Genomic DNA, 12,630 nt, shown 5'->3' with positions numbered 1-12,630 from the left:
CTCTGAAAGAAACTTTGACCTTCCCCCTAGCTGCCTAAAAGAATTTAAGATAAAAGGCCTGTTCCAGGAAGGAGCTAATACCATAGGATAACTATAGTATAACATAAATTAGCTGTGCTAGACAGAGAGGAACCTAATAGGGCCTTTTAATCAAAGTCCTCTCCATCTGTCATTGCCTTTGCAAGGCATGGTCAACATTTGTTTATCAAACATTTGCTTTTCCATCTGCCTGTGAATTGCCTTCCTCCCCTTTGAAGTCCCAAACCACTACCCCCATCATCTTTCTTTGTCCTTAGGTGAAGATGGTATTTAAGGTAGTGGTTTCCACCATTTTGGCAAGTTACTCAGTTTTCCTGAGTTTCTCCCATGTATACATGTTATTAAATTTGTTTGATTTTCTCCTATTATTCTGTCTTATGTCAATTTAATTCTTAGATCAGCCGGAAGAACCTAGAGGGTAGAGGAATAGTTCTCCCTCTCCTACAGATTCTTAGTATTTGCTTCCTGTTTAATTGAGTCAAAATATCTCAAATGAATAATCACAACTTGGTTTTAATAAATAAACTAGGCTTTAAAGGTAAAATGTATTGCATCCCATACTTTTACTTTACTATTGTGGGAGAATGGATTGTTAGTAGTGAGAACTACTGAACATACAACTCTAAATAAAATATGTGGACCAGAATTCTTACACATGCACTGTGATTTTGGCACACAGAATTTTATTGCTTAGATTAATTTGCATTTCTTAATATGGGGAGGCCTTCCATTTTTTTCCCTTGAAAAGCAAAATTAAGCTTCCTTTCAGAGTTGAAAACACATTCTATTGTTTACATTGACTATTTGATGAGATTTATTTAAATAAGAGTAGAGAATTGGGTAGTATATAACTTATTTTGTCCTTTACCACAAATATATATTTTTCCATTAGAGCTTGTTTTTATTTAGACAATTTCTATTCTGTTTTTTACTTCTTAAACTTATTATCTGTTGATTTACCATATGCTTATAAATAACTATTTATAACATAATGAAATAGTCATCACGTAACCAAATCAAAATCTACAAAAGTATTGAAGTAGAACTCATGAAAATAGATCATGACACTGAGGGGGAAAAAAGAAATTAGAATGAGCCAGCCTCAGTTTTAAAAAGCCTGGCAGAGTGAAATCTGATATAAGATTTTGGGGAGATTTTACGTCCCTCTTCTTTTTTCTATATTTGTCAGCTCAAATGAAAATTCTGTTTGCTATCGCAGTAAGAGCAATTTCCTAGAGAAAATAAGTCTTCAACTTAAATTTAAATCACTTTTGGAATTTTCACGTTATTTTTCATTTTGTAAAATTCAGAAAGTAACACATAAAGTAAGTGTGCCATCTGAACTGTAATTTTCATGCTTATCTCTGTATCACAGAATGACTGAATTACTCTCTCAATTTATAATAGCGCTATCCACCTCTTGTATGCAAAAAAAGAAGAAAAAAGAGTGAATCTTACATGTGCCTACCCAATGGTTCAAGCTAATTAGACTACAATGTGCACATTTTTAGCTATACAATATTTTTCATAATAATTACATGCTATGGAGACATCTATTAAAAGCCTAAAGTGATCATTTAAATGCAAAATCCCTGATAGAACTCCATTATATTTTTCATACTAAATTAACATTACAGACTTCTAATGGATGCTTTAATTAGGCGTTGATGTTATCAGCAACATTTGGCAAAATAAAATCTGTCACTGTGAAATATTCATTAAGTTCAATTTCTGTCAGTCAATATTAAGCGTTTTCCAAAGCTTATGATTCAAGTAAGAAGCTAAAAACTAAGTGAGAAACTAAAAAACCCCAGACAAACCTTCATTTGTGCCATACAAAAATGCATGGTCATTGGTTGTCTTTTGTATTTTATAATTGCCAAACAACTGGCTTCTTTTTAGTCATTTATGCTCAGAGGCATTCCATTAGAACGTTGTCCTAATGCTCCATAGAATGAACAACAAAAGGTCTATACTAATTGAAATGCACATCTTTGAAGAAGCAGCTCAAATGAAGTGTGCATGTGTGCATATTTGTATGCCCCATTAGAAGAATTCCACAGTCAGTGTGGGGTAAGAAGAGACAATCAGAAAGGGTCAGGAAGTCAACTGAGATGCTGGCACAGAAAACTAATACACAAAAGGCATGAGCAGCATACAAAAGGTCATAGGCCAGCACAGTAATGCTGGAAATAAAGCGGAGGTGCTTACCAGTAATTTTCCCATTGGCTTCCAAGGGAGGCTGCCAGCTCACAATGACAGCGCGAGGCTTCCCTTCTCGAGTAATGACTGTCAGATCCTTGGGAGCAGAGGTTGGGGCTGTGAGATGAAACAGAGACAAGGCCTTGTCATTGGATGTGAAAGGAAACAGACATTTATGGGATTTTAATCATGTTGACATTCAGAATCTATCATGCAGTATAATATGCTTTTTTCACCATTTACAACTTATTTCAAGTATTTGAATTAAATAAGAAAACAAACAAAAATACACAAATTAATATTTTTCCATGGAAGTTAAATGACTTCCAAAAGTGTGCATATAAAGGGGAGAATAGATTATGTGGAAATATAGAGGAGAAAAATATAACTGGTATTTTCGAGTGATTGCTACACTAAAAATGTAAGAGCCAGGGCCGGCCTGGTGGTGCAAGCAGTTAAGTGCATGCGCTCTGCCCAGGGTTTGCCAGTTTGGATCCCGGGCGCGCACTGATGCACCGCTTGGTAAGCCATTCTGTGGTGGTGTCCCATATAAAGTAGAGGAAGATGGGCATGGATGTTAGCCCAGGGCCAGTCTTCCTCAACAGAAAAAGAGGAGGATTGGCAGATGTTAGCTCAGGGCTGATCTTGCTCACAAAAAAGAAAAAAAATGTAAGAACCATACAAGAACAAAGAAATGTACACATACTTAGTGAGATTGATGGCTATATAACCACAAGCTCAAGCACACCCCATCTCTTATCAACTGGGTGAATAAGAATTGTTTTTCAGAAAATTTGTGAAGTCACATAGCCAGAGCGTACATAAAAGAAGAAATCTTGACCTGAAACGACCAGGGAACTAAAGATTCTCCTCCCCGTGGAACCAAAAGACCGAGACTTAACCGGAACTTGAAAGTCGGACTCGCATCATAAGCGAGGGTCATTCATCCAGGAAGATCCAGTGTGAAAATTCCTTCCCCACCTTACCATAAATGTTTAGAACCTTCCTATAAATGCTTGAATCCCACCAATCAAAATCTGTCCCGCCAGTGTTTCCATGTGCCAGCCTGTTCTTCCTAACCTCTTAAATTTCACCCCAAATCCTGAATCAGTTAGACACATCTGAGGGTACATCCCCCCTGTCTCCTTGCAGATGGATCTAGCAATTAAGCTCTTTTCTTTTCCCAAAAACTAATGCCATAATTAATTGGCTGTTTTATGCACATTGGGTAGGAGAACCCCATTTTTGTGCAGTAACAGCTATATGTCTCCAAGAGACAGAATTCCGTTACAACTGTAGGATTTATAAATGAACATGTCACCTAATTCTATTATTTCCTTAAAAGCCAAGAAAAAAATGAATGAATTTAAATGCAAGTCACAACATCTTGCTTAGGTAACATACTAGGTATCTCCTAAAAAGAAGGCAAAGCAATATTCAAAAATAGAGAATGTAAGAAATCTATGAGGCTCTTAATATCAACCTGGCATGAAATAAGATGGCACAAAATCCTGCCTTTCTTAGAGCTCTTTTTCTCACATGTTGTTGAAGGGAACAGAATGTGTCACCCCAAAATATGCCTCTTTGGCATGAGGATTATTTTAGGCTGATTATTTTCAAGCAACAGCAGACATAGAAAAGCTCTGAAAACCAAGAAGTTACCCTTTTGTAAGAGAAATTTATGTTTATAAGGCAAATCTCCATTTGTAAGTGTGTCTCCCTCGCTGTACCAAGAAGAGGAGGAAGACAAAATTTCTAGAAACTCTCATCAGTGGAGAAGGCAGAGACTTACATCTGCATAAAAACAATACCCTTGCTTACTGTGATTTGCCTGAAAATTTCCCATAACTGGCTCCCAACTCCCAACATTTTCTTTTGTCGTTAGCTGGAGGTAAAATTTAAGGAGGTGGCTTGGGCCATTTCAAGGAGTTACTCAGTTCTCCTAAGTATCGCCTTTGTATACAGGAAGTACACATATTATTAAACTTCTGTTTGTTTTTCTCCTGTTAATCTGTCTTTTATTACAAGGGGATCTCAGCCAAGAACCTAGAAGGGTAAAGGGAAAGTTAATTTTTCTTCCCTACATTGTGCCCAACAAAATTTTAAATATTCTTTAAAGGTGACAGCAAACTGGCCAAGCCAGTCCAGTATCTTCCACGCTTCTTTTGACCTGCATTCTGACTCTCTATGCTTTGAAATGCAGTTAGTTTTCCTTCTAGGTAGCTCACAATGCTCCATGTCTATTATCCATAGTCTCTTTTAGTTACCCTTAATTTGACATAGGCAATTTCAGAACATATCTAAGTTCTACAGTTTGGTTCTGTAGGAATTTCCTGATCCCTGCATAAGAACGCTTGTGTTCTTGTGTACAAGAACAACTTGTGTACAAGATAGGTACAACTTGGTCCTAACTCTGAACTCCTCTTCACTCTTTCATTCTCTTTGGCTTTTCTGTTGGCTGTATAGTGCAGAATCTGAGCGTTATCAACACTCTATTTCCAGATTCTCTTACTGAATAGAATTCCAAATAGAAGACACGTCAAATATTTCCATATATCATATCATTTTATTTCCAACAACTCGATCCTCAAAACTACTAGGATTCCATGTTAAGCCAAGCTGCACCTAATTGCAATATCCTGACAAGGTACTTAATGTATTTCAGTTAAACCAAAAAAAAGGAGGAGAAGGAGAAAAAAGAAGGAGGAAGAAAAGAAGAGGAAGAGGAGGAGTAGAAGGAGGAGGAGAGGAAGACAAGGAGAAAACATAGGTCTATGTAGTTGATCCCTGAGTGAAGAGACTGCATGTGTATGAAACCAGAGCTAGGACATTCTTGCAAGAAAAGATGATTAGTTATAACAAAACACCAAAGAGGCGATGCTATCTTAAAGAAGGGTTATTCTCATAAAGAATTCACTCAAGATATTTTCTAGTCCCCGGATAGGAAAGTAATATACAGTCACAAATTGACTTAAGTTTTATACCAAGCATAATAAGAAATTTTCTGATTATAGAAGTAATTAAAAGATCTGTCTTTTTAACTAGTCAGAATAGTTTGTTTTTTCTTAACTGTGTTAAAATTCAAATTGATGCTTATTTAGAAAACAGTCAAATGATGATGATTAGATTGCTTCACTGAACCTCTTACAGTATTCAAAAAAGATAAAATTCCTCTTCAACTTTAGCTAGCAAAATAATACATTGAAGAGTTGATTATATTTTTTAAAAAACCAGTCTAACAACCAATCTATTTCAGGTGTTGTGCAAGTTTTTATTTTTCCTCAAGCTATGTGAGTGTTGGTGAATAGAGATTCTGGTATTGGAATCAATAGCACAAATGTTTAGGATTATCATATGAACTGCACACTACTCCCTAGAATCTGGAAAAGAATATGGCCCTAACAACTTCAATGATCCCCACTAGGTCAAACAGAACAGAACGTCTCTGGTCTACTCCTCTCCAATCTCATGGGCTCTGCCTGGAGTGATCTTTTAGAAATTCTTCATTGACTACCCATCCTCTTTGAATTAAACTTAAATAAATAACAATAAATAATAAATACCAGGGCCGGCCCCGTGGCTTGGCGGTTAAGTGCACGCGCTCTGCTACATGCGGCCCGGGTTCGGATCCTGGGCGCGCACCAACGCACCACTTCTCTGGCCATGCTGAGGCCACGGCCCACATACAACTAGAAGGATGTGCAACTATGATGTACAACTATCTAACTGGGGGTCTTTGGGGGAAAAAAAGGAGGAGGATTAGGCAATGATGTTAGCTCAGAGCCGGTCTTCGTCAGCAAAAAGAGGAGGATTAGCACGGATGTTAGCTCAGGGCTGATCTTCCTCACAAAAAAAAAAAAAAAAAAAAAATAATAATAATAATAATAAATACCAGGCCCTGCAGGATTTATATTCTACTTTCACAACCTCATGTCCCCTTGTCCCATGAATACTGTGCTCCAGTCACTCTGAACCATTCATCGGTGTCTTGAAGACATCTTTCTGATATTGCTTGTGTATTTTTGTACATGTTGCTCCCTTCCTTTAGATCATCAAGAACGGGCACATGATGATACACACAGGCCATAGCTTAGTCATTATTTCTTTTGTGAAACCTCCCCTTATTTCTCCAGACAGAATTTATACTTGGATTTATTTGCTCTGAATCCAACTTACTCAAAATTCTGTGATTGTATTTTTCATGTTATTTCAGGGTTTTTTTTGTGTGTGTGAGGCAGACTGGCTCTGAGCTATCATCCATTGCCAATCCTCCTCTTTTTGCTGAGGAAGACTAGCCCTGAGCTAACATCTGTGCCCATATTCCTCTATTTTGTATATGGGATGTCACCACAGCATGGCTTAATGAGCGGTGTGTAGGTCTGTGCCTGGGATCCAAACCTGCGGAAGCGGAGCACACGAACTTAACCACTATGCCAACCAGCCAGCCCCTCAGGGTTTGTTTTTTTTTAAAACATTTTTCTTCTGTATTAGATTATAATTATCTCAAATATATAGACTCTAGTCTCTTTACCTTTTATACCAAGTCCCTATCTCAGGACCTGACAATCAAAAATGAACATTATTGGAAACATAAATAATATCTCAGTTTACTGGGTACGAACTGCTCTCTAGTTTATCTGGTTCTCAAACAGTTTTTCCCATGCTTGAATTTCTTTGTTAAGTGCGTGAATGGAAGGTAACGTTCAAGATTTAGAGGATTCCCAGCCACAGAAACTGTGTGGGTCATTTGTCATTTGGACTGTCCAACATTCCATCCCTTCCTCCTCCATTAGAGAAGCACTCAGCTTTCTCCTTTGGGAGCAAGCTCTTCTTTGTGTCCTGTGAGCTTGGTAGCAACATCAATTAGAAACTTCATGACTTTCATCCCATTGCCTCTTTAGCTGTGTGATTCTCTCTTCTGGGAAATTAAATATTGATACAAAGAAAGAAAACACATGGAGTCATGATGGCAGCACCTTGTTGGGACAGTCCAACAGTTCCTCATCTCTAAGGCCTGGGAGGACTGCTGGCTCCTGTCCTTTTCCAAGACTTCATTATTCTAGGTGTCCTTCCAGTTATTTTTATTTTACTTAACTAGAATAAAAGGAAGAATTCATTACGTGGATAGAATAAAATGGTTTATTTCAAGAATTTGCCAGCCGCCCTTATCTTTATCATGAGCAATTTCAGCACAAGTGCATAACAACACAGCCCCATATAGTCCTTATATTATTTCAGAATTAAAAGTAAACCCTAGAGTTATTTCATTCACTTCATGTCCTTCTCACAGCTATAAAATTGTAGACACTTGTGAATTACTTCTTGCTTCTCATCATCACCCAAGGATCTCATCCACATGCTATTTACACCTTTGTCCAGATCATTATCTGTTTTGACAATCACCCTTCCTACTAACCACATTTCTAAAAGTTAATATCTTTTTGTCAGCAATGGGTCTCACCATTGGTGCCCCTACAAGGTTAGGCAGTTGATGAGAAATCAGTAGGGTACATTTATCAAGTCAGACATTGGTGTGCATTTTATGTTAATGAAAGGGAAAAATGAATGAATTTGTTTGCTTTAAGAGGAAATTACTACTCCTTCTCTTTCATTCAGGGAAGACCAAATGTCTTACAGGTTTACGTTTAACTCCTTTCATCTCTTTTTAAGTAAAAAGGAAGAGCAGGACCTTTATTCTCCCCATAGTACAAAGCTCATTTAGCTTGTTTTATTCTTCCTAAGAAGCTGTGAAGATTGACATCCAGGGAAGAATTCTAGGAGAAAGAGTTGATATACATAAACATGTAAAATACGAGAAGAGGATATTGAAATTAAATCAGACAAACTACAAAACTTCTTATAGGAAGAAGTATCCACAAAAATGTAAAAATATTCACAGTGAACTCTCTGAGTTAAGGTAGTAGCCTGAAATAAAAATCAGAACTGCATTACCATGGGACAAATTCTAATGGAAAGAGAAATTCAGCTTACTCAGAGAAGAATTTCATTGGCATAACTTTTTTTTAATTTGGAAGTGTTTGGTATAGTTTACCCCCTAAAGATGATGTACCATGAAACCAATTAAAAATCATGTTAAACTTTGTTTTCTTCAGATGTTGGATTTCTGTGAACCATAGAAGCCAAGTACACTGTATGTCCGTTAAGGTTATAAACTCAACATTTATGATCCACAGCAAATCTGACTGCTAAAATTTACAGTGAACTGCATTTACCTAAGATCTCAACTATTTCAAATTGCACGAAGGTTTTCCACTGCGTTGTCTTATTTCCAAAAAGTGAACTTGACCACTCAGAAACTTCTTCCCACAGCCAGTTGAGGTTATTGAGAGTAAGCATCCATGAGACTACAGTTGTAATGCAATGTTTTATTTTGTGCCTAATTTCTTTCCAGAAAAAATAAATACCTACCATACTGTTGATCAAAGACACAAATGCTTTGGATAGAGTTCAATGCATGGATGTCTGCCTTTACTCAAGTGTATTGAAAAGAAGGTTTATATTCAGATCCCCTGGGTTAACATCCAGATTAAAATCAGATTACTCAATCCATTGGAACTCATTTTCTTCTTTTCTAGAGTGGGGATGATAATATTACATATAAAAGTGCTATGAACCATAAAGCATAAAATATTTTATATAGAATAAGGTATAATTTAGACATCATGGTGCACATAAGTTCCAATTTCCAAAGAACCTGAGACACAGCGTTACCAAATATCAGAAGTAGACATTTCAAAGCTAGCCTTTCTTCACCCACCTGCTTCGTATGTCGTGGCATGTGCAGTCATGCTCCACGTGCTTGACCTCCTGTTTTTTGTTACCATGACCGAGAACTCGTACATTGTGTTTGGTTTGAGGCCTGTTGCTGTGTAACTCAGAGATGTTGTGTCTTCTGACTATACAAGTGGGAAATAAGCAAAGAGAAAAAAAAAAATGACCTCTATCACCTTGGTAAATCAAGACATGGAGAAATACTATCAAATAAACTGGCAAGAAAGGAGTCTATTTCCAAACAGCAGAAGAGCTAGCATGCAGCACTGACTCTATTTCCCTTCCGTCAACCAGTTTAGACTAGCTGATTGTACATCTAAAATATGATCAATAAAATCAGGTGTTATGTTGTTCAAAGGGGCAGCTAGCTGATAAATTTTCCCAACTGAGGCAATAACCACAGCGATAGGACCAATTCCACTTCCTTCTGTCTATTCCATTTTTAAGCTTATCCGTACTGACTTTCACTTCAATTTATTTGTAATAGTCAAAATCTTTTTTTCAGAGGTTTTAATGATTTTACGTAGATCATCATGATTATTTTCTACTGGTAATAAAATTAATTTTTAGAGTTCTACTGCTTATGATATTTTTAAAAAGGTCTTATGGCACAAACTCAGTGATTCCAGAATCTATTTAGCTATTATAGAGAAAATGGACAAAAGCAAGGTTGTGTTGTGCGGTTTTTGGCTTTTTTTTTTTTTTTGGTGCACACTTCACATTAAACACAGATTTAAGTATAGTCCCTGGAAGAATTGGTCAGGAAGTGAACAACAAATTGGATAAATATTAAAGGATTGCATTAGTGTCTTCTGAATCCATTCTTTGTCTTTCAAACAAGTTAAAGATATTTTGGCAGAAAGTAAATTATCTGTTTTTATTGCTTATTCAAAAGATCAAAATGGTAATAAAGAAAAAACAGGTTAACGTCCCAGGTTAACGCATATTTCCCATATGATTAGGCAAATTTAAGACTTTTTATGCCTCTTATAAATATCAATTTATGCTTGATATTTAGAACTTGATCTTCCAAAGTTAAATATTTATTTTTACTTTTATATTTACGACATTTGTTATATATCTACCTCTAGAAAATCAAGTAAAGCTCTTTTTCCCTACCTATGTGATACCCATCTCCTTCGTTAGTACTCTAGTGTGGTATATCTTTTTTATTCTACTATGAATCCTTCTTAGATTATAGCTATGAAAATCCTACATCTCATTACAAAACCAAATAAATATTTAACTGTACTAATAACACTTCGATGATTTGCCCATCCACCCTATTAAAGTGATAAACTCATAAACATCTATCAGAAGCTCCTCTTAAAAATAGCTGTAAAAATGGGTGCCCTAAATAAATGTAAAAATACTTTGTAGACTCAGGGAGATAGAATCCCATCAAATAAAACAGAAAATGGGCAGCTAGTATATGACATGCTGATATAGAACTTCCAATCTTGCCCTCCTTCACTATCATGAACACCTCTAAGTTTTAGAAAAGGAAATAAGGGGAGAAATGGGACAATGAAAAATATTTCAGATAGGAGAGAATGAGTGTACTTTGATAAAACTAGTCTCTTTGAGCATAGACACTACTGGCATTTGGGAGGCCACTAAGCAACATTGTCCTTGTTTGTGTTCTAGAATGGCACACTTACATTCTATAAATACTGTGAATTCACTGAGTTTTCTCAGGAACTTCATAGAAGGTTACTGTTCTTCATAAATCATTAAACCTAGAAGTACTTTGGAAAATCATGACCACTTATTTTTGTGAGCATAGAATACCCAGGTACAACCTGAGCCTCAGTTTCCTTATCTATAAAATGGAGATAACCATAGTGCTAACTTCATAGCGTTATTTAAAATGAGAAATAAGTGCTAACTTCATAGCGTTATTTAAAATGAGAAATAAGTGAACTAAAACATAGTGTATGGTCCATATTAAATAAATGTTAGCTGCAATATTTCATGCATTGTCTAATGTGATATATAATTTTAGGCATGTGTTAAATTCCCAATTGAATTACAAGCATCTTGAGGGCTGAGAATGAGTCTTGTGCAATTTTGTATCTTCTGTAATATCTGCTATATCTGATAGGCATTGGTCAATAGTCAATGCATGTATTTTGAGATGAAATTCATATAAAACATCATGTGGTTAATCTCTTTCGTCAAAAAGAAATTATAGAAAATTCCTCCATTTGATGAGGAAAGTCAGTACAGAGTTTTGACAATCAAAATATGAATATCTGGGTTTTAGTTTGGTTTGAGACTAAATGAAGTAGAGGGGTACTCCTGACTTCTGTGGGGAGGCCCCTGGATAATGCTATCAGGTCATCTGAGTTCAGCTCGAGTTTAATGGGAAATTTTTGTCACATTGTACAATCTACCTATACCTTTATAAAGATATCTACGTACATACTTAACTGTGAAGAATCTTACTATTTTTACAGTAGATGCGACTATCACAATAATATAGATGAGAAAAAAATGAGATTGAGCGATTTAAGTGACATGACAGGATATAGCAAAGCCAACTCTTGAGCCCAGATCATTTGACTCCATGTATCTGTATTGCCCCTCTGTCTTGTGTATGCCCTGCTTAGCTTATACAGCTGTAGCAGGAAGTGAGATGAAGTAATAGATACGACCATGGTTTGAAAAGTTCGAAATGCAAAACCAAAGCATTCTATTACCATTATTTGTAAAATTTAAGTTTATTGTATATCTTTCTAGTGGACCAGATATGTTTTACTTTTTTCCTTACTTCCCAACTCTTTCCTCCCACCCATCCTCGTCTCAGGGTATAGATGTAGAGAGAGAGTGTGTTTGTGTGTGTGTGTGTGTGTGTGCAAGAAGGGGAATGGAATGTTAGTAATTGAAAGCCTTAGGTCTGGGAAGATGATGAGAAGAGGAACAGTTAAAATCTTTTTTCCATTCCCAAACTTCAGTTCTCAATGAGAGAAATCAGACACTCCTTACAGAGGATTGTTTTTGGGTTGGGTCTTAGTTTACAGGCATTCTTTGTGAGACTCAATAATTCCGCGTCTGCGGTATTAACTCTTCAACTGAAATAATTTGCCTAAGAAATTTTGGAACTCAAACCATTCTACAGAGAACAATCATTGTCCTTCAGAACATTTCACATACTGGCAAAGTACCCATGGCCATTCCGTGAAATGAACGTATCTACCAAGTATAGCAATTACAAGCATAAAAATTTTAAAGTAGTCTTTTTAAGGTAAATTTAGAATTGTGCAATCTGTATATGAAGAGAGTTTTTTTGTTTTAATGCTCTCATATACTTCATCGGTTGTCTTATCTGATAATGTTATCTTTATTTATAGTTCTGCTGAGTTTTAAATCTAATACTGTAGGAGATGGATAGTGTATTTACAACATATCTTATATCAACGATATTATTCGGCTTGCCTGGAGAGTTTTTCCAAATACCTGACATAGCAGGGCGGCAGTACCAAAGAAAATTGTTTTTTAAATGCTTTCAACTACAAACTGATTTATGAAAAAAATGTGAATTTTATGCCACTTAAAAATTGAAAGAGACTAGAAGCAGATCCAGCACGGCTACGG

The 12,630-nt window shown here is 36.2% G+C and overlaps 1 protein-coding gene across 1 annotated transcript in view; it reads right to left on the bottom strand.

Annotated features, from left to right (window-relative positions):
• Positions 1 to 12,630, bottom strand: part of DCC (DCC netrin 1 receptor) — a 1,105,377-nt gene that overhangs the window by 110,918 nt on the left and 981,829 nt on the right. Inside the window, exons 18-19 of the mRNA XM_087439250.1 lie at positions 9,020 to 9,158; positions 2,251 to 2,358 (exon numbers count right to left, since the gene is read on the bottom strand). Of these exons, the coding sequence (XP_087295376.1) occupies positions 2,251 to 2,358; positions 9,020 to 9,158 (247 nt within the window). The remainder of the gene's footprint in view (positions 1 to 2,250; positions 2,359 to 9,019; positions 9,159 to 12,630) is intronic.

This window comes from Ceratotherium simum, chromosome 14 (assembly GCF_057802395.1).
Source record: "Ceratotherium simum simum isolate JZ-2026a chromosome 14, ASM5780239v1, whole genome shotgun sequence".
Classification (NCBI taxonomy): Eukaryota; Metazoa; Chordata; class Mammalia; order Perissodactyla; family Rhinocerotidae; genus Ceratotherium; species Ceratotherium simum.
The sequence above is the reverse complement of the archived record's forward strand: the minus strand, read 5'-3'. Positions and strand labels throughout refer to the sequence as shown.